Source organism: Callorhinus ursinus, unplaced genomic scaffold (assembly GCF_003265705.2).
Source record: "Callorhinus ursinus isolate GAN/ISIS: 27379988/994484 unplaced genomic scaffold, GSC_fseal_2.0 scaffold4, whole genome shotgun sequence".
In the NCBI taxonomy this organism is placed as follows: Eukaryota; Metazoa; Chordata; class Mammalia; order Carnivora; family Otariidae; genus Callorhinus; species Callorhinus ursinus.
Window position 1 is genome coordinate 5,070,511 of NW_027397066.1, and position 20,271 is coordinate 5,090,781.

The following is a 20,271-nucleotide window of genomic DNA, read 5'->3' on the forward strand; positions in this document are numbered from 1 at the left end:
CACACACACACACACACACACACACACACACACACACACACACACACAACACGGGAGCTGGAGATGTTTCCTTCTGGCTCATGAGAGCTGATCATGAGCATCGCTTACCAACTCTTCAGTGACATCAGCCATGGTTGGGATATTTATACCACAGAAATTGGCAAATGCCAAAAAATCAGGTCTTCCTCCCCACCCCATCCCGAGCCCCAGTTATTAACATTTACCAGCTCGCACCAGAACAACCATGGTTGTTCTCTGGACACTCCTTCAGTGGCTCCATGAACTTCTAGCAAGTCTTATTTTAATTCTCCTCATGGAGGAATTTTTGTGATATTGTGATTTATAATAAGGAATATCTTATCCCACCGTTCCTGGCAGAAAAGCCTACATGTTCAGAAGGCATAGAGGGGGAAGGAAGCCATCAGCTCTGGTGAAACATCTGTGATAGAAATAGGGACATGGTACCACTTTCAAGTTCATGAAGGAGTCACCCCTGCCCCCAACTGTGAGCAGCTTGAGGGCAGAGATTTCATCCCTATTTCACCTGAACACCAAAATAGCTTCCTGCCCAGCTCTGGAAGAAGCTGGGTTCTTGAATGCTGGCAGGAGAGAGGCTGAGTGAGCATTGGTTGGAGGACTGGGGAACTATTCCAAGTGCCACCATTATCAAGCTGGCTGATTACTGGGGGGGCACTTTCTCTCTGGGGATCTGTTTTCTCAACTAATTCTATGAGGACTTATTTTAGATGACTTCTTTGGAATAACTAATATTCTAATTAAAACACCGTGATTCACACCAAACCTGTTTATAGCATAATGTGGATCACAAAAAGACATCATTTAAAATATAAAAATTAGTGGCCAGCTGGAACCCATTGAATAGATGATCAGATTTTGAAGGCTTTTGTTTGAAACACGCTCATACACACACAATCATGAATTTTGCATTTGATTCCCTTTACCTGCAAGAAAATGCCGAATATTCCCTGAGGAAATATGTTGGAACCGGGTTGCATTCAAAGAGAATCACCTTAAGTTGATCCCAGGTTTAATCTCTCCTTTGTCAGCATCCCCATTCAGAGGCTGTTTCTCCTCTTGCTTGGGGCCGTTTTCAGATGCATTTTTCTGTGGGTCCTGGCGTCTGATGGGTATCCTTTAAAAGTCCCAGCTGCACCACTCACTGGCTGTGGGACCTTGGGGAAATTTCTTGCTAAGCTTCTACGTCCTCCTTTGTAAGCAGTGGAAATGATAAACACGCATCATGGGGAGTCATGAGGATTCAGTGTGACCGAACCTGTCAAGGGGTCAGGACAGTGACTGACACATAGCAGGTGTGGTCCAGGATGCTGTCCCTATAATTCTTGGATTATCAGATTCTGTACATGCTCATCCTCCCACTTGGAGCACTAGGTGTCTCAGGATAGGTGCTCCCATGTAACCCTCCTCACCCGCATTTACCCAAGTTCTCCTACTTGGGTAGGAGCTGATGGCCCCATGGAGACTGCTGGTCCTTCTGTTCTGTCCTGCAAGCTCCTGACAGCATAAGCCTTGCGTTGGTGCAAATCCTTAGCACTCAGCCCAGTGTCCAGCACATAGGGAGCCAAGCACCTGCTTTACTGACTGAGCTGGACTTCATGTTTAGAAGAGGGACACATGAAAATGGAAACTATTTCTGGCTCGGGAACTGCTCCTGATAGTGTTGATAGAAAGAAGGTCATAACCCCCAAAGACCAAGAAGAGAATAAAAATGAAGAGAAAACCCACTGAATGTGTTCCTCAGTGCCAGGAGCACTTGCCATCAAGCACCGATTTGTTCATTCCACCCCTAGACACCTGGCACTGCTATGTGACCATGGCAAGCACGCTCAGTGTGCAAGTTCATGTAGCCGCTGTGTGAGATGGAAGGGCTTGAATTTCAAGTGATGAGATAAGGAGAAGTGGGCAGGGCCACACATTAACAGGGTCCTGGGAGTCTTGCTAAGGACCTTGGCTTTAGTCTAAGAGCAGAGAAAGACAAGGGGTGGAGACAAGGGAGTGATCCACTCAGCTTTCCAGTAATTCTGGCTGCTGTGTGGATTGGGCTGGGTACCCCCTGGAAGCCGGGAGCCTGGTTAGGAAGCTGTCCTGGGGGTCCAGGTCATAGATGGTGGTGGTCTGGCTGGGACTATGGCAGTGCAGAGGAAGGAGGAAACGGAGCAGAGAATACCAGTTCTGTACTTTCTGGGCATTTTTAGTCTATGAAGTAGGTCAGGTCAGCACTGCTTTGATTTACACATCAGAGTGAGAGCAAGGGCGATGATGAAGTGGTCCCCAAGTATGACCTTCTCATCTCCCTTCTGCATCCCCACAGAAGGCTGCTTGACCTTGGAGGTTAAGTGAATGATGTCAAGGACAGTGACATCTGTGTGGGCCCCTCCTGTCAGAGCACCTTCTCTCATAGAGGAGATCTTGTCTTCACAAAGGTCTGAAACTAAGTAGGGCATGGATTAGTGTCCCCAATTTTGCCCTCATTTTCTGATACCCAAGGGCTTCCCTCCTCCACATCATGTGGTTATCTCCCTGCCTGGGATCTCCACTGTTATCTGCTCATACATTTGCTTCCCCCATTGGGCCAGGAAGGGAGGCTGGAGCTTAGACCTCTCCAAGTCCCTGGGGCTTGTGAACGCCGGCCGTGGTTATGTAGAAACATCGAGTCACATGGTAGGAAGGGACATTACAGTCCACTGGTTAAATATTCCTCCAAATGCAAGAGTCCTGTTCAATATTCCCAATATCCCCCCATATGTCTGGCATATAGGAGGTACTTGATAATGAGTAAATGAGTGATGAATGAAAAATGAATGAGTGAGTAAGTGAATGAGTGAGTGAATGAATTAATGAATGAATGAGTGACTGAGTGAGCGAATGAGTTCATGAATGAATGAGTGAGTGAATGAGTGAGTGAGTTTGTGAATGAATGAATGTGTGAGTGAGCTTAGTGAGTGAGTGAATGTTTAACTCTGATTGTTAGGAAGTTCTTTACCTTTGGCTGAAACATGCCTCCTGCTAACCACCACTTTCTGAGCAGAAGTCCACTGACTGACTCGGCAAGGATTCACAGGATCACACTCTCCTCCTCCCCATGGTGGCTTCTCACATAGAGGAGCCACAGTGACCTGTTTTCTGTTCTTCAAATGTGCCAACCTGGTCCTGCCAAGTGTGTTCCCACCTTAAGCCTTTTGCATGCCTGGACCTTCCGCCCAGGACACCTGACTCACATTTCTTTTCATGGCTGGATGTTTCTTGTCATTTTAGTCTTAGCTCAATTATCACTTCCTCAGAAAAGCCATTTCTAACTACTCAGTCTAGAGTAACCTTTCCTGTCCTTTCCCCTCTTTATCCCTCTGTGCTGAATCCTGGGTGATTTCTTCAGATCTGTCTTTCAGTTCACAAAATCTTTCTTCATCTATATCTAGTCTAGTGCTTAACCTGCCTGTTGAGGTCTTATATCAGTTACTCTTTTATTCATAGAATATATTTGTGAATATTGTAAACATTCTTATTTTAAAGTTCTTAAAAAAAAAGTCCTTTTTAGAGTCCCTGTTACATGTGATCCCCCACAGTGATTTCTCCTCTTTATTGTATCTGCTGGCCGTGTCTCAGGAGTTGAGTATCTTTGTATTGTTATAATGTTTTAAATGTAACTTTATCAATAATTATTTATGAGTCACCCACATGAGTTATGGAGATGAGCCTAGGGTGTTTATTAATCCTAGAAGAGTTGTTATATTAATTTCTTGATGAATGCAAGATCAATGCGAGGATTTGGGCACTCAACCTCATGCTTGATGTAGGCAGGAGGCGAATTTCTTATGTTTGGTATCACTCACCTGATTCCGATAAAGAAGACTTTACACTGAAAGACTCACACAGAAGTATCACTCAATGCAGCAGTCCCCAGATGCTTGGTATTTAATGCATGAGCTCAATGCATAAAAATCACCCAGCTCAATGCATAAGCATGGAACTCATTGGAAACAGATTTCTGAGGTTGCCTCCTGGATACTGATTCCCTAAGTCTGGCATTGAGCCCAGGAATCTGAATTCCTATAAAGTTCTCCAAGTGATTCTGATGTACAGTGAAGTTTGGGTGCCAAAGGTCCTATAAGCTTTGAGGATTGGAATTGGAATTATTTTTTGTCTTATTTTCTTCAAATGAAAAGATTTAAAGCAGCTTATAAGATATATGCAAATCCATTTTGAAAATCAGACAGAAAACACCTGCACAAACAGATCACCTAAGTGGGTGAGAGCTGAGTTTATTTGCTCCAATACTGGGGAGCGCACAGGGGACGCTGTGGTTGGCATCCTCACCAATGTTATATCATGAATGTGGCTGTGACCTGTGCTTGACCCACCCTTATCCATCTCTGGACACTGTGGGCATTGGTCCAAAACCCACCTCAGTGAAATCAATTATGGGGTAATTGTGGAACTGCAAAGTGGTGCTGCTCTCTGATAGGGCTTTGCAGTTTCTGGGGTCCCCTTCTGCAGAACTTCAGGTTGCTCAAATGCATTTATTGACTGGCAGCACCCTTTGTTTCCTAGATTACCCCCTGTCTGGGCAACGCAGCCTCCTCTTGGCAAGCTGATGTGCCTTGCTGACCCGTGTTCTCTTGCACCTCTAGCGTTCTGCCCAAGCTGTTTCCTCTGCCCAGAGAACTCTTGTGTATCTCTAAGACTCCATTCAATTACCACTGTCTCCAGGCAGTCTTTCTCCTCTGCCTCCTTCATTTCCTTCCTTCCTTTATCCTTTATTAATTGAGCCCATACCATGTCCCGGCACTGCACTGGAACTCCCCAAATTCCCTCCATCCCAGCATCTGCCACACTGCAGACCTTTCCAGCCTCATCCCCCACCATGCTGTCCCCTCTTCTCTGCTCTCTCCACATTGGCTTCTTGTGCTCCCTCTCCCTCTCTACAGGACCTTTGCACAGGCTGTTCCCTTCTCTGCCAGGTAAGTCCCCCCCCCCCACTCCTGCTCTTCCCACCTTGACTGTTACCTCCTGGCCCCCTGCAGTTGTCTCACTCGGCCTTCCTGCTTCACTTCTGCCCTTTTGTGTTTCCTGGATTGCCCTCTGTCTCCTCAACCACACTGTAACCTCACAGGGGCAAGCCATGTAACCTCAGTGCCTAGCACTGAGCCTGACATATAGCAGGTGACCAATGTTGAGCAGCTGAATGAAGACAGCCTCAAGAACCTCAATCTCTCCCTCCTTTGGATCAGTTCCTAACCTTCTTTTGACCATTGGCCCCTTTGGGAATCTCGAAGGCTAGAAACCCTCTCTGAACAAATACACATGAATGCTTCTATGTTATTTCAGAATTGAAAACCACCACAAATAAAGAGGCCATTGTCTATTCCAAGCGAAGATTCTTTTCTTGAGAGAGCAGCTGGTGAATTACATATAGATATCATGATTTAAGCCCACCATATTTAGAGAGGAAAATGGGCCTTCCCGCATCTTTAAGGCTTGTGCATTCAGACGGCTTCATGTAGGTGCCACACTGGCTGGTATGTCCCCTTTAAGAACTCATCTCCCTGCTTTTGTTATTGCAGGAAAGAAGACAGTACAGAGGCAGACTCATCAAGCTGGGAAATATTTATATCCCCCCAACTGACCAACAGAGCAGTGGCGGCCCCAGGATTTGTGGTCCCTTCCAGGGAGCTGAGTTACAAGCCAAAGGCCTGTCTTCCTATTCCAAGTCATTCATGGGAATATCCCTTTTTGTATAATACCAACCAGGGGACCAAAGGATGGCTCTTGACTGTCAGAAGCCCGTACATATCGGCACGGGGTGGTGGAAGGAACTTGGGGTCTGGCGTCCCAAGGTCTTGCCTGGCTTTGCCAATCCTAAGCTGTGTCACCTTGCACAGGTTTCTATGAACTTCCATTTCTTTATCTGTTTGAGGGTCTTACCACCTACTTGACAGTTTTTTTCTGATGACCAAATGATCTAATGGTTATGAACGTGTTCTGAACACTGCAAGATGCTTCCCATATGTCAGGGATCATTGTTGTCTGTGAATGTGATCCTGTCTTCTCCCATTCATGTCACTGGTGGTTGCTCAGGAGCACGGTCTGCCATAGCTGTGCATTACACGTACAATTCCATATCGCTGCTGCCCAAGATGGGTGATGTGGTTCCATGGCAATAGAAGAGTTTAAAAAATAAACCTTAGTAGTCATCTCAATATTAAAGAGCTCCTGCAGAAGCCTGGGCTAAGGTGGAGGTCCTAACCTGTGTGAAAAATTGTATGCCTGTGAGCACTTCCCTAGGAAGAAGGGCCATGGATTTCATTAGATTCTCAAAAGAAATGACACTGGAACTCCCTAAGGCCAAGCACCCCTAGTCTATGGGGAAAGGACTCCATTAGGGAACCCAGAGATCGGGCTCTGCCTCTAACCAGCTGGTGACTTTGAGGCCTCCGTTCCTGATCTGTAAAATGGGTGCAGCCACCTGCCTTCCAGTAACCTCCCAGCCTGACAGTGGATGAGTCTGTCGCCCCTCCCTACATGTGTCCCCCATCAGAGAGGAGACTGCTCCCGCTGCAGCAAGCATTTGCTGGGGCCCGACTCTGTTGCAAGCTCTGTCTGGCTGGAAGACCCCATACCCAGTCTTCTTGCTTCCTGAGTAAGTAAAGCATTCTTCTAACCTAACCATATGTCACTTCAGGCAACAATATCTGTGGATTATCCCTGCAAATAGCCACAGCACCCCAAATTGCTCAAAGCACTGCAGTGCCACTCAGCTCATTTTGCCAGCAGGTTAATTAAAGAGCATTATGGCCTAGCCACTGTGTGCCGACTGAGGGGTTTGCTCCCTCTGCAAACACTTCCCTGGAAATCGCAGAACTGTGAGGCTATCTTCCCCAAACCGAACCTCTGTCCCCATGAAACACTAGCCCGCTATCCTCCCCTGCCTCAGCCCTCAGCCCTCAGCCCCTGGCGACCCCCACTGCACCTTCTGTCTTGATGAATATGAATGTTCTGGAAACTTCATATAAGTGGAGTCAGACAAGATTTGTCTCTTAGGGACTGGCTTGTTTCACTCAGCATGATGTCCTCAAGGTTCATCCATGTTGTAGCCGGTGTCAGAATGCCCTTCCTGTTGAAGGCTGAATAATGTTCCAGGGGATGGACAGATCTTATTTTGTTTGCCCATCTCCCTGTTGACAGACATTTGGGTGGCCTCCACCTGTTGGTTAATGTGAGTAGTACTGCTCTGAACATGGAGGTACAAATACCTGTGTTGTATTTGTTAATACTGGAATTAGCAAATGGCAATTGCAAACAAGATTTCTCATGAAAATCGGAATCTCTGGCTTCCCTTGGAAGAACAGTGGATCTGGCTATTCAAGGCTTCTATCTTCATGGCCATACTCAGAGATGAATGAGGCCAGCACACTCCTTCCCCGGCTGACAGGCACACCCAGCCTGATGGGCTTCAGGTACCCACTCCCTCCTATGGTCTCTCCCACTGACCACCTAAGCTGCCCCGTCTGCCCAGCACTCTCAGGGGATGGCTGAAAATAGAGACCAAGAGGCACCACGACCTGGGCCCGTGATCTCACAGGTGGGATTGTGAGTGACTTGCTGTCGTCTGGGAAAGGCCTGCACTGAGTTCAAGTTCCAGCTCTGCTGCTTGCCTGCCCCAGTGACCTTCACCTGTCTGAATCTGTTTCCTCCTTTGGAAGAAAATGGGAGATGCGATACCTTCTCCAGCGGCTGTGTAGAATTATTGTCAAGATGGAAGAAGGTGGGTGGCGACTGGAACATGGAGGGACGTTATTAACAGCACAAGCCGAGTCTGGCAACCTAGAGTTTGGGGGTTCCATTTCCTCATCTGCAAAATTGGAAAAGGGACCGTGCCTCCCCATGGGATTATTCTGAGGGCTAACTAAGACAGGGAAGGTAAAGCGTCCCGGGGCCCTCAGATTATTCTGAGGGCTTGGTAAGGTAAGGCATACAGCAGGTGCATCACACATGTTACTTTGTAACAAGAGAGGGCTACATTGGAGGGCTCCAGATCCCCCTTGGCAGCAGAGCACAATCCAGCAAGAGACCGGATGTCCTGATGTTGTGGGGACAGTCTGGCTGCAGTCTGCCAACCTGATTTCAAAGCCCACCCTCTGCCTTTTTACCTGCTGGAGCCCGAGCAGGTCAGCTGCTTCCCTGAGCTGCAGACTCCACTCCACAATCACTGTTCTTGCTAACACAAGGGGAAATAATGAGCATCAGTTGCCTGGCACATACTAGATGCTCAACAAAATTTCATTCCTCTCCTCCCCTTCCCAAGCAGAAGTCTGCCTCTGAGGTTAAAAGGATGGCATGTTTTCCAAATGAATGTTAGAAGAAGGGGTGGTTGGGGAGGAGGGGGAGACAAAGACAAAGATGAAGAAGAAGAGGAAAAATGTGGTTTCTAGCCTCCCACTGGAGTGCTTCATGGCTCACATGTTCTTGGGGTTGAGGTTTGTCATTCACTGGGATTCATTCATCCATCCAACCGGCAAACATTTACTGAGCACCACTAAATGCCAAGCACCTCTACAGGCCCTCCTGGGGTTATAGGAGAGGACAAAACAGACCAAATCCCTGCTCTTTGGGGTCAGTTCATATCAGTCAATGGGTCAATTGATGGATAAATGCTCAGTAAGTGCCTCTTTTGAGCTGGCTTTATGTGGGACCCAGGCTTCACCTTCAAGGCTCATCTCTGTTGCTGGCTGTGGGCCACCTCCTTATCTGGGCCCTGCCTGCTCCTCTGGCAGCCCCAAATGGCATGCTTGTCCTGTGCCCTTGATCACCCACCACTGGTCTTTCTGCCCACTTGTGTTGCTTCATTGCATCTGTCCTTTCCAGACTCCCCAAGGGAAGTCTCTGAGCCACTTTGGGACCAGTGAGGCACCCCTGGGGGAGCAGTCCATCCCACTGCCCGCAGGAGATCCATAGAGGCCAGGTGTGGAGCCTGGCAAAGCCCTGCCTCTTTACCTTTAGGCTTTGAGTGAAATGGAAATGTGACCAGAAAAAGAACTTTGTAAACTCTTAAGCTCTCCATAAATATAAGGATTTGACTTTCATATGCTCGAGAGTTGAGAGAGACCACCTGGTATAGGAGAAGGAGATGAGGGCTTAAACCAGAATTACTGGGCTGGAATCCAGGTTCTGCAATTTCTTAGCTCCAAGACCATGGGAAAGGCTCTTCTCCACCCCAGTTTACTTACCTGTCCAATGGGCTAATAAAATACCTGCCTCAGCACCTGCTGTGAGCACGAACAGGTAAACAATGAGGTGGGAAAGCACTCTGCAGACTTCAGTGTTGTGCATATGCTTCATCGTGTCCTTAATTCGATGCGTGTCTATTATGCATCTACTGTGTGCCCTTATGAACAAGGTGGTCTGTCTTATGACTACTTGGAAAAAGGTCCCCAGGCTAAGGAAGAAAAGCATTGCTTGTCAGATGGTTGTACTGTGCATTCATAGATTATGATTAGCAACAGCCAGGGAGTTGGCATGGCAACGTTCCCCCACAAACTGCTAGGCAGTGTTCTTAAAATAGGTTCACCAGAGGTGTGGCAGCCGTGGAGATGCGCAGCGTCTCTGCAGACCAACATAGCCTGCACTGTTACCTGTGTGCTCAGCATGCTACTCCCCTTCCCAAGTAGACCAGTGGCACGGTAATTACATCCGGAAGCATCCATTGTGGGAACTGGAGACTTACTTTGGTATAAATACTATTGGTGTTCCCCATTTTACAGGTGAGGTGAAGAAACTGGAGCCCAGAGGAGCCCAAAGGGGTTAAGTGACATACCCATGGTCACAGTCACTTGATTGCTGATGTGACTGAATTTGGTTCTGACATCTTCATGGAAGATTCTCCAACCACGCTATGAAGCACGCTTTTCTGATTCGGAATTTTCTAGATGTGGGTCTAATGCAATTCTTTTCCTAATGGCTTACAATCCATATGGCATCACTTAGCAACATGTATTAGGTCAAAGAATTCTTTCCTTTTGTGTAGAGTCCATGCCCATGTTTCTCCCTGGGGAAGTGTTGAATCCGAGATGTCAGGAAAGCTCACCTAACTTCTTGGTCATGCTGAGATGATTGTGGTTTAAGTCCCTCCCTCCACAGTTCCCTAACCTAGTTTCCCAGTGTGAAAATCAAGCAGCAGAGCTGATCAAAAGTTTATGAGCTGCTTTGCAAGGAGAGTACTGCGTGAGTTAGTGACCCCTCATTGCAGAGAACAAGGAAGCCAAATCCTTTAAAAGATGAGTTCCTTTCTTCTATTTCTGTTACTCAGCGATTTACTGAGTAAACTTTATAAACTTGAGAAGGGCTTTTTTTTGTTGTTGTTTTTTAAACCTTGAGGCTGGTGAGCTGCTTTTAAGAGATTCACAATTCTTGTTTAATTCCAGGGTGAAATTCCAGGACTGGAATGTGAAGCTTTTTGAGCACTGTCAACTTCTGAGAATAGGGTGCTAGACATTTGTGACATATTTTAGATATTCAACCTTTCTTTCTCTATGCAGATAGTGCCTTGCAGTAGAAAAGGCTCTGGGCTGGGAGCAGGGAGGATGGGAGGGGAGGCTGTAACAGGAGCTCTGGCACTGCCCCTCCCCGCCCCCGGGGCTGTTTGTAGGCTATAAAGATTGCACTACGTAGTTGATAATTCTTTATCACTGCCTGTTAGACTCACCTGCAGAGCTCTTTAAAAACTCAATGCACAGGCCCCTCTCCAGGTCATGAAATCAGCCTGTCTTGGGTGGGGCCCAGGCAGGGATCTTTTAAAAAGGCCCCTAGTGATTCTAATGGGTTGCCAGGGGGAAAAGTATCAGACCATTCCTTTCAGTTCACCCATTGCCCCTGTGTTAATTAAACTCCAAGATGCCCCTGGAGCTGTCTTCTGTGTTCGACTTTTATTTATTTTTGCTCCTTGCTAGGAAAGAATAGTGTACTCAGAGGTGATGGGAGGAAGCTTCTCATCTTTCGGATATTTTTGATCATGAGTTGGCTTTGTAACTTCACCTTCAGAGGCCCTTTTAAGCAGCTAATGATTCTTTTGAAAACGAAATGCATGGCGCTGTAGCACTCAGCTCCACTGAGGCAGAACCTAGTGCTGAGCTCTTGGTGTCTGATCACAGCACACTTACATGGAAGCTCAGATAACGCAGTTGGGTGATGTAATAGGCACCGAAAATGAGCCTCGTGTGTATAATTGCTTGCATCCTAAAATCTTCCAGAAATAGATATTCCAAATCCACCACTATATATAGATTTATCAGTTGTGTAAGTAATAGAAGCTGATTTCTGTTCAGCATTTGTGCCCATGACCAACTGTGTTCCTACCTGGCTTTGAAATAAATTCTTTGGGAATTCTTGATGCCTTAAGGTGGAAAAAGAAGACCCCTGGGAGTTGGTCATGTATTTAGTCCTCTTCCCTATTTTAGAAGAATTTCTAGAAAAAGATTGTGTGTGTCTTGGACCAGAACCTGTTTTTAAGAATTTGGTAGGCTTAGGATGGAAGGATTGGGTTTTCTTTATCCCATTTGCTTTTCCCTAAATCCTACTTTAGTTTCAGCAAGCATAGCTCCCATCCAAATCTGACTTCTGCATCCTCAGCACAAATGTATTACATAGAATCACGGAAAGACTAACAGGAGAATCGATACAATCAAAGTAAGTTTTGCTCTAACACCATATATATATATATTTGTCTTTGAAAAGTATCATCAGGCTATGTCCAAAGGTGGATTGATGATACCTTTATATGATGGCAGAACAAAGGAAGAGAAAGACAAATGAATGGGATTGTTAAAAATGCCTGACAACTTGATATCAACTCTGTATCAATATTTTCTTGTTTAAGGTAAAGTAATATAATACAGTGCTTGTGAATATGACATCGAAAGGGATGCGGGGACAAATATGTATGCAGTGATGTTAGAACTATTAACTTAGACTTTTCACTGGGGTGAAGACAGGTTTGCCTCTAACAGAGATCAAAGAAGGAGTTATGGGCCAGACACACCCGGCTTGAACTGTCACTCTGCCACCAACTGGTTGTGCAAGTTTGGACGGTGTACTTACCTCTCTAAATCCCAAAGTCTTCCATGGAAACAGCAGGGAAGGTGTGAACCTTGATGAGACAGCACGTGTCTTCTAAAGCATCTGCACATGTTAGTGCTCTGTAGATGTTGGGAACATTTCCTCTCCTCTTTGAAAATGCCCTGATGCATTTCAGTGCAATGGTTGGGCTTGTGTTACCTATCTGAGTTCGGTGATTCCATTGTTCTCCCAAAGTTCAGATTTGCACAACCAACTTTTGATAATGAGGTAGGGAAGGGACCTGGGTGTCACTGGCAAAGATGATGAACAAGGCTTATGAATTCATTTTGGCAGAACGCCCCCGGTCCCCTCAGTCTTTTGGGTTGACTCCTGGGAGGGTATCATGCGAAAGCCTTGAAGCACAGACGGTGGTTTGGAAATTGCATACTTTCCCATTGGGTCCCAAATGTATAATACCTCTCCACTTTGCCATTGCTTGAACATTAAAGGAATTTTATATTATACACGGCCATTAATAAACACAAGGGCCAGAATTTTGGCAGAGTTCTGCCCCTCCCCTCAGAAGCATGGGTTCACATGGGAGTGATATCTGGCAACAGGAGTGGAGCCCCCTTCCTTTTGGATGCTCTTCAGCAGGACCCTCCCTTGGGTCCATGGGCAGTGGCTGTCCCCCAGCTCCAGCCTTCAGTGAATGAGCAGAGTGCTCAGTCCCTGGAGATGCTCATTGGATTCCTGATCAGTTGTGAAAAAGGCTCAAAACTCCCTTCTGGGTTTTCAAGATTTGTAATGCTTGCTCAATCTTGTGTAAACTAGGCTGGCATTTTCTCTTGTTACCAAGATGTATTTTTCTATGTTCATTAAATGTATAATTTGTGTAATTTTGTACATTAAAATGTATGCTTTTTCACAATTAAAGGTTTTTTTTCCCTTTTGAATGTCTAACTTACTGATGGTTCATTACAAAAAGTTGTAGACTTTGACACCATATGAAAAGGACATGAATCCAAGAGTCTTGATTTTTGGTGGGGAGTAGTGACCTTCTCAGAAGTCAAATCCCCTTTGCACAAATAACGAAGTGACTTCCTTTATGGCCCTTTAAATGCATGTTTTAGTTTTACTGTCGTTGCTGTAACAAGTTACCACTAAGCTAGAGGCTCAACAGGTTTATTATCTTACAGCTCTGGAGGTTAGAAATCTGCATTGGGTCTCATGGGGCTAAAATCAAGGTCTCGGCAGGGCTGTGTTCCTTTGGGAGGCCCTGGGGAGAATTTGCTTCCTTGCCTTTTCCAGCTCCTAGACGCTGCCTGTGTTCTTTGGCGTATGCTCTCTTCCTCCATCTTGAAAGTCAACAGCGTAGCATCTTCGACTCTCTCTCTGACTCTGACACCTGCTTCTGCTGTCACATCTTCTCTGACTCTGATCCTCCTGTGTCCCTCTTTCACTTATAATGATGCTTGTGATTACTTTAGGCCAAACTGGATAATCCAGGATAATCTCCCCTTCTCAAGATCCCAGACTTTGCCACATCTGCAAATTCTCTTTCCCTTTTGCCAGGTAAGGTGACAAATACACAGGTCCTAGGGATTAGGAGGTGGGCATCTTTGGGAAAGGGGCTATTATTCTGCCTACCACATCCCCTATGCACTGCTTTGGAGGCTGCCAGGGAAAAGCATACATTTCAGAATCAAACGGGCCTGAAGCTGAACTGTTTCTCTGCCACTTGCTGGCCACATAACTTTAGGCAGCATGCTTAACTTCTTGGAACCTTGTTTCTTAGACACAAAATGACGGCAATAATCCATTACCCACCTTGCAGATTCACACCTGACAGTAAACTACAATTCCCTTTCCCTCATCTTTTGGAAAGCATTCTTTGTACAACTGATGCTTTTTTTTAAAATATCTTTTTGTTTGTTATTTTGCCCAATGAGGGCCCTGATGGAGAGCATGCATTAGAACTGAGCGGCCTCTCCTGTTCTCTCCCTGCTGCCATGTTACCCGGCCCTCTCTCTTCTCTGCCACCGTGCCGGAAGTCTTCCTGGCCTGACAGGATGGGCTCCTGGCTTGTCCTTCACCAGATGTCATGGTTTAATTCACTTGTGAGCACTCCTTCCCTGGAGGACTGAGAGCAATCAGAGGACAGTGTGGGGAAGGTCACAGCCATCCTCTGGCCCGAATGCAGTTTGCTCAGCTTTCCTGGGCTTTCTTCTGCTGGCCTCAGCCAGATGCTGCTCCCTTGGCTTCCCTGCAGGCTGGCAGGTACATTTCCTAACTTAAGCCCCCAGCTTTGTTTCTGGTTTCCCTTTCTTTGCTACACTTGGGTTATTGCCCTTGAAGGAGGAGATGTTGTAGGCACTCAGACAAGCCCACGCTGAACCCTAGCACCTCCTGGCAGAAAACTGGGGCTGTGAGTTTAAGGTATGTACCCCTCAGCCCTGGAGCCTGAATATGGAGATGGTGTTGTCTGCCATGTGGGTCTGCTGAGAGAGCCGGTGGCGTATAAAGTGACAGGTAAAGCAGATTGCGGTGTGTAGAGATGAATAGTGTGTGCAAAGACCCTTACATACATTTGGTAGACACTCCATAAAAGCCAGACCCCCTTCCTTGTCTTTAGGGAAACAGAGGAGTCCAGAGGAGTCCTGAGGAGTAACATAAAGTCTCTGACATACAGGGGATACCCAAATGTATGCTGGATGGAGGCTGAATGATTAGTTGCCCCAGGCTGCAGGGAGGACAGGAGTCTACCTCAAAAATCCAGACTCTTCTGACTATCCCAGGCCTTTTCCTTTATCTCCCCTCTCCCAAAGGGACTCCTTCAGCCACACTTCTTGAGAAGGGTAAAGAGCACCGATTAAGATGCAGACTCTGGGACCAGACGGCTGTGTTTAAATCCTAAGCAGCATTACTTACCAGCTGTGACCCTAGGCAAGCCACTTATCTCTCTGAGCCTTAGTTTTCTCATCTGTAGAATGAGGCTAAAATAGTACCTATGCCAAAGGTTGCTGTGAGGCTTGCAAGAGTTACTATATGTACAGTGCCCACAATGGTCCTTGGCGTGTAGTAAACTCTCCGTAAATGGGAATTATACTTTTCTTTTCTTGCTTCTGCACAAAGGCAACTCTTTCCCTCCTTCTTCCTTGCACTAACTCCCTCCTAGTCTTGACAACTGCCTAGCCCTTTCTTGCAGCAGAAAGGGTTTTCTTGGAAAGCAGTGGGATCTCTATCACCAGTGGTATTTAAGCAAAGCAGGGGAGCCAAGCTTCTCAAAATGTTGAGAGCAGGTTCAGGCATAGAGGATTGACCTCAAAAGTTCTGTCTAACTCAGATTCTTGGATTCTCTGCTATTCCTATGGGTTTAGTTGTTGTGAATATTTGTGGAGCTTTAGAAGTCTAGGTGGGCTTCAGTATGAAGTTTCCTGGCTTGGGATATCCTCGAAATGGTATTTCCCAGGACAGATAGAAGTTTTCATTGAAAACACTTGCAATGAAGCCTAGAGTCCTCCAGACCTCAAGTGGATTATTTGTGACAGAAATCTGTGCAGGGTGCTCAGAGACAAAGGAGGAGGTCAGGATGGGGGATGGGATGGCTAGAAGAGAGAGTGGGGGGGTCCTTATGTTCTTTATGGCCAGTACTCTCTCCCCTACTATAATATATGCTTCTTGAAGGAAGGAGCTGTATAAATATTCATCGTGATATTCCCAGCACAGGACAGGGACCTGCTAAATGCCCACCGAGTTCCAGGCCTGGCTGAGCAGCAATAAGATATGAGGCACTAGGCATCTGTTTCACTGCTCCTCTCTTGTTTCCTCATCTGCCCAATGGGCAGTTTATTCCAGCATTGAAAGATAGTAAATACAGCCAGGTGTCAGCTACCATGAAGTCAATATCCCTGGCGTCATCAGCCCCTGGGTTCCAGCAGTCACAAGAACGAGAATGTGAATCTGGCTCTCTGTCTGGGACCCCAGAACTGGTGAGACCTGGTGCTGAAGGGACAGCTCCCAGAATAGGGAGGGCTGAGGGTGCAAGGCCAGGCACTCAGGCTCCCTTCTACGGTCCCCACCCAGTCCCAAATGCTGCCTGTCTGGACTCGCCAGCAGAGAAGGTCGGCAGCTGGTGATTCCATCCGTCCAGAAAGAGCAGCTGGGATCGCCAGATCCCCGGAGACTCTCAGGATCCTTGGCCTGACAATAATCTTGGAGAAATGAAGGATGGTGTCTAGGGGAGGCACATGGAGCCTGGCCTTGAAGAAGGATTGAGGGAAGCCCCAGAAGAATGACCCCCAGGCCCTCATGCCTTCCACCTGGCCCAAGTCAGAGGAAGCCTGGGACTCTTGACTGCAAGCTCCTGGCACATTAAGGGTAGGCTGTACTAGGGGTTGTGGGAGGTGACTCTAGAATGGGGAATATTTGTCTGGGTGACTGACGGGTGTGTGTGTGTTCATATGTGTTCATCTGTCTCTCTGTGTGTCTTTCTCTGGAGCATTCCTATTTTTAAGCTTCAGACTTTCCTTATTTCCAGGGTGGATTTCTGTGTGGGTGTCCTGACTGGGTTTATGAGTGCACCTGTGTGGAGTCACCTTGTGAGTTTGCCTTTGGTGTGAGTGTGTGACAGTCTCCTTGTGTGGGTGTTGTAGGCGTGAGCATCGTGCATGTGTGTGAGTCATTCGTTGGCGTGCAGGAGTGTAATTCTCTTGTGTGCCTGAGTGAGTGTGGTCGTGGCATGTCCCTCTTGTCTTGCCACCTCCCTCCTTAGAGTGTCAGCTCCCAGAGGGCAGGACTTGGTGTATTTTGTTCACAGCGCCATCCCCAGCACCCACAACGTGCTAGGCACCAGCGGGCACTCAATATAACACTGTAGAGTGAATGAATGCTGTGTCCAATGTGTGAGTGTTTCTCCGGTTGTGCGATTAATTTCGGTGTGATGCTGGGTTGGTGGGGTTGGGTGACTATGAGAATTTCTGGTGTGGGTGTGTGTAATTGACTCATAGTATGTACAAGCTTGTACGTGTGTGCAAAAATGTCTAAGATGTGACTGAATGAGCCTGTGTGTGACTGGGAAGCCTGAGTGTAATCGACTCCCGTGTGTGTGTGTGTGTGCGCGCGCGCGTGCCAGCATGTTTGTGCATTTCTCCCGTGTTTTATGGCGTAATTGTCTGGTGTGCGGGTACGAACCTGTGTGTGCCTGGGGAATGTGTACGTGTGCGCAAGCGAGTGTGCGTGTGTGTGTGTGTGTGTGCATACTCGAGGCTCCCGCCCCTCGCTCTCCTCCCGCCCTGCGCTCGGCCTGGGGGCGGGGAGTGGGGGTGTGGCGAGGGCACTGCGGTTCGCCTGCCCGCCCTCCGCGCTGCGGCTCGGGCACGTCACCGTCCCTCCCCGCCCCCGCCGCGGTCCCCGCCCCCGCCGCGGTCCCCGCCCCCCCGGTCCTTTGTAGCCGGCCGCTGCGGTCGCCTACAGCCGCCCGGAGGCCCCGCCCCGGCCCCGCCCCGGCCCCGCCCCGCCGCGCGCCCCGCCCCTCCCCGGGCCGCAGTAGCTCCTGGGCCGCCGCGGGCCCGCAGCGAGCGCGGAGCGCGGCGCACGGCGGTGGCCAGGGCCGCGGGCGGGCGGGAGCGCGGGTGGACGGCCGGCCTTGGACCGGCATGGCGGACCGGCGGCGCGCGTGGAACACGGAGGACGACCTGCCCGTGTACCTGGCGCGGCCGGGTAGCGCGGCGCAGACGCCGCGCCAGAAGTACGGCGGCATGTTCGCCGCGGTGGAGGGTGCCTACGAGAACAAGACCATCGACTTCGACGCGTACAGCGTGGGCCGCCGCGGCTCGGCGCGCACGCCTCGCAGTGCTGGCCGGGCCGACGCCGTCGGCCTGCCGGGGCCCGGCGGTAGCGAGGACACGGCCAGCGACGTGAGTGAGCTCTCGGGCTCGGCGGTCAGCTCGCCGGGCGAGCGCGAGGAGCGACCACCCGCGCTGCGCATCCGTTGCCCTGCGCCCCGTGACCTGCCACTCGGCCGGGACAATGGCCAGGTACCCTCGGGACGCGCGCGGACCGGACGGGGGGCGGGGCCCTCGGGGCAGCTGGGCGTGGAGCCGCCTGAGCGGAGTGCCGGGGCCGCTGCTGCCGGGCTTGAGAGGGCCACGGAAGGCCCCCTCCCCCACTCCATCACACTGGAGGGTCGGAGAGGTCGTACGATTTGGTCGGGGTTGGCCAGCCCAGCCCGTGAGACTCCAAAGGGTCCTTCGAAATCCAGCCCCCCGCTCCTCTTCTGCAGGAAGGGAGAGCAAGGCTCTGAGAAGGAAAGTAAGTTGGCTACAGCCGCCACATGGACCTTTAAAACGCGAGGGGACCTCTGGGGTGAAGTTAATCCAAGGATCCCCATTCCCTGCCTTATGGGAAAAGAAGGGGAGTTCCTTTCCGCATTCGTCCATTCATTTATTCACTCACTCACTAGTGATTATGGAGCACCTACTGTGTTCCAGACTCTGGAAAAGGTTCAGTGAAACGCCTGTGGTCACACAGGTTAATGCTGAAAGGAACCTTTCGTGTGTGCTCCCTCTATGCTTGGGGGAAAGATTTGGTTAACGATTTAGATGAATCGGGCAGCTAGCACTAGAAACTGCTATCCCCAAGCACTGACATCTTCAGGGGATGCTCCTGAGTCCCACAGCAAGACGCCACTGTGCTCTCTTCACAGAGCAAGTTGAAGATTTGAACCCCGGTCTCTAGCTTCCTAGACTTGGAGGTTTTTACCCTCCCTAAAGTGAAGGAGCATGATTAGGGAGAGGGAATGCCAGGCCCTGGGCCCTATGGTTCTTCTCCCTTAAGCTAGCGGTCGCCAGGGAACTGGAGGAAGATGGATGGGTAGACAGCACAGCTTTGGGATGTATGTGTGAGGGTCGGGACCAGATGCCAGGACAACGGAAGTTGGAACACCCGAGGGCCAGCGAGCCGTCAGCTTAGCCCAGAACTCGAAGTCTGAGCACTGCTCAGGTCCCAGACCCGCGGTAAGCGCGGGGGTCCCAGCTCAGCACGCTGGCCCCACCCCAGGCCAGGGTGGGCGACAGATTCATTGTGAGAATTAAATCAGTTAATGCTGGCAAGCAGTGGGCATTCAATAAATTGTTCGTTGTTGAATTTTACTATCATTTTTTATTAACCCTTCTCCCCTTAAATACTGTGAGAGGCATAAAGTGAGCGGGAGGAAGCCGAGCTCGATTCAGACAGAAATCTGGGAGGGCTTCCTGGAGGAGTGGGGGCTGGGCCAGCCTGCCGGCTGCAAGGACGCCGTACCGGGTCTCCTGCGGCGCCCATTCTCGCCTCTCCGCTTTCTGTCTCTTTGCTCGAGAACTCTCCATGGTCCTGAATTCGGCGCCCTGCAGGGGGGAGGTCTACAATGATGGGGTGGGGGCAAGGGAAGGAGATATCTAGAGAGTCATCTCCTTTCCTCTACCCCTTCTTATTCCCCCCTGACCACCTCCTTCCCTGGTGGCCGACCTTGCTTAGGATCCAGGCTTCTGAGCCCGAGCAGGAGGCTTCAGAGTTGCGGATCCTGAAGTCAGGGTCTGTACCGGGAAACCCTGGTTTCCAACCAAAGCACTTAGTCCTCTTGAACCTCAGCTTCCCCACCTGTGAAATGGGGTTGGCGTTTTTCTCCCAGCCACCCACAAGGCGTGGTGGAGTATCAGGGAGGCGAGAGCGCTTTGTGCACGTCCGGAAGCTGTCTGGAAGTGCGTCCGTGGTCAGTGTCACCAGCGCCAGCATCGCCCCCAGGCTCTGCCTGGGCCGGCTCCGCAGCCGCTTCTAGGCATTTGGGGATGGTGGTCGCTTCACCTCTTCCACTCCTCTCTCTCCCCCTCTGGCCCTCTCTTCCCGTTTCTCCATGGCTTCTCGGGGACCGGACAAAAGGCGGCGCCCTCCGGCGCGCCTAGGGCTCCAGAAGTCCTCGAGGTTTGGGACTGCGGAGCCCAGCGGCTCACGGTCTCCCGAGGGGAAGCGTTTTACTTTCTGCGGACCAAGCGCCCACGGGACTCCGGTTCCGGGGCGGGCTTCGCGGCTCCAGAGCTTTGCAGAGGGTACGGGGGCCCGAGGTCCTCCCCCTGCCGAGAAAGCTCTCTCCTGGGGAGGGAGGAGGAGTTTCTGCGGCGCAGGCGCAGCGTTTGCTGAGGCCCGAGG

The 20,271-nt window shown here is 49.5% G+C and overlaps 2 protein-coding genes across 4 annotated transcripts in view; both read left to right on the top strand.

Annotated features, from left to right (window-relative positions):
* Nucleotides 1-5,867, top strand: part of LOC112835747 (janus kinase and microtubule-interacting protein 1) — a 253,704-nt gene extending 247,837 nt beyond the window's left edge. The window contains exon 11 of the mRNA XM_073891401.1: nucleotides 5,601-5,867. The gene's annotated coding sequence lies outside the window, so the exon portion shown is untranslated. The remainder of the gene's footprint in view (nucleotides 1-5,600) is intronic.
* An 11,808-nt stretch (nucleotides 5,868-17,675) lies between these two features.
* CRMP1 (collapsin response mediator protein 1) overlaps nucleotides 17,676-20,271 on the top strand; it is a 70,389-nt gene continuing 67,793 nt past the window's right edge. The window contains exon 1 of one of the 3 annotated variants that reach the window (XR_012377843.1): nucleotides 17,676-18,125. Coding sequence is in view for 1 of the 3 variants with exons in the window: in XM_025887331.2 (XP_025743116.1) it covers nucleotides 17,745-18,125 (381 nt within the window). In the remaining 2 variants the exon portion in view is untranslated. The remainder of the gene's footprint in view (nucleotides 18,126-20,271) is intronic. The other 2 variants (XR_012377841.1, XM_025887331.2) reach the window with 2 other exon arrangements.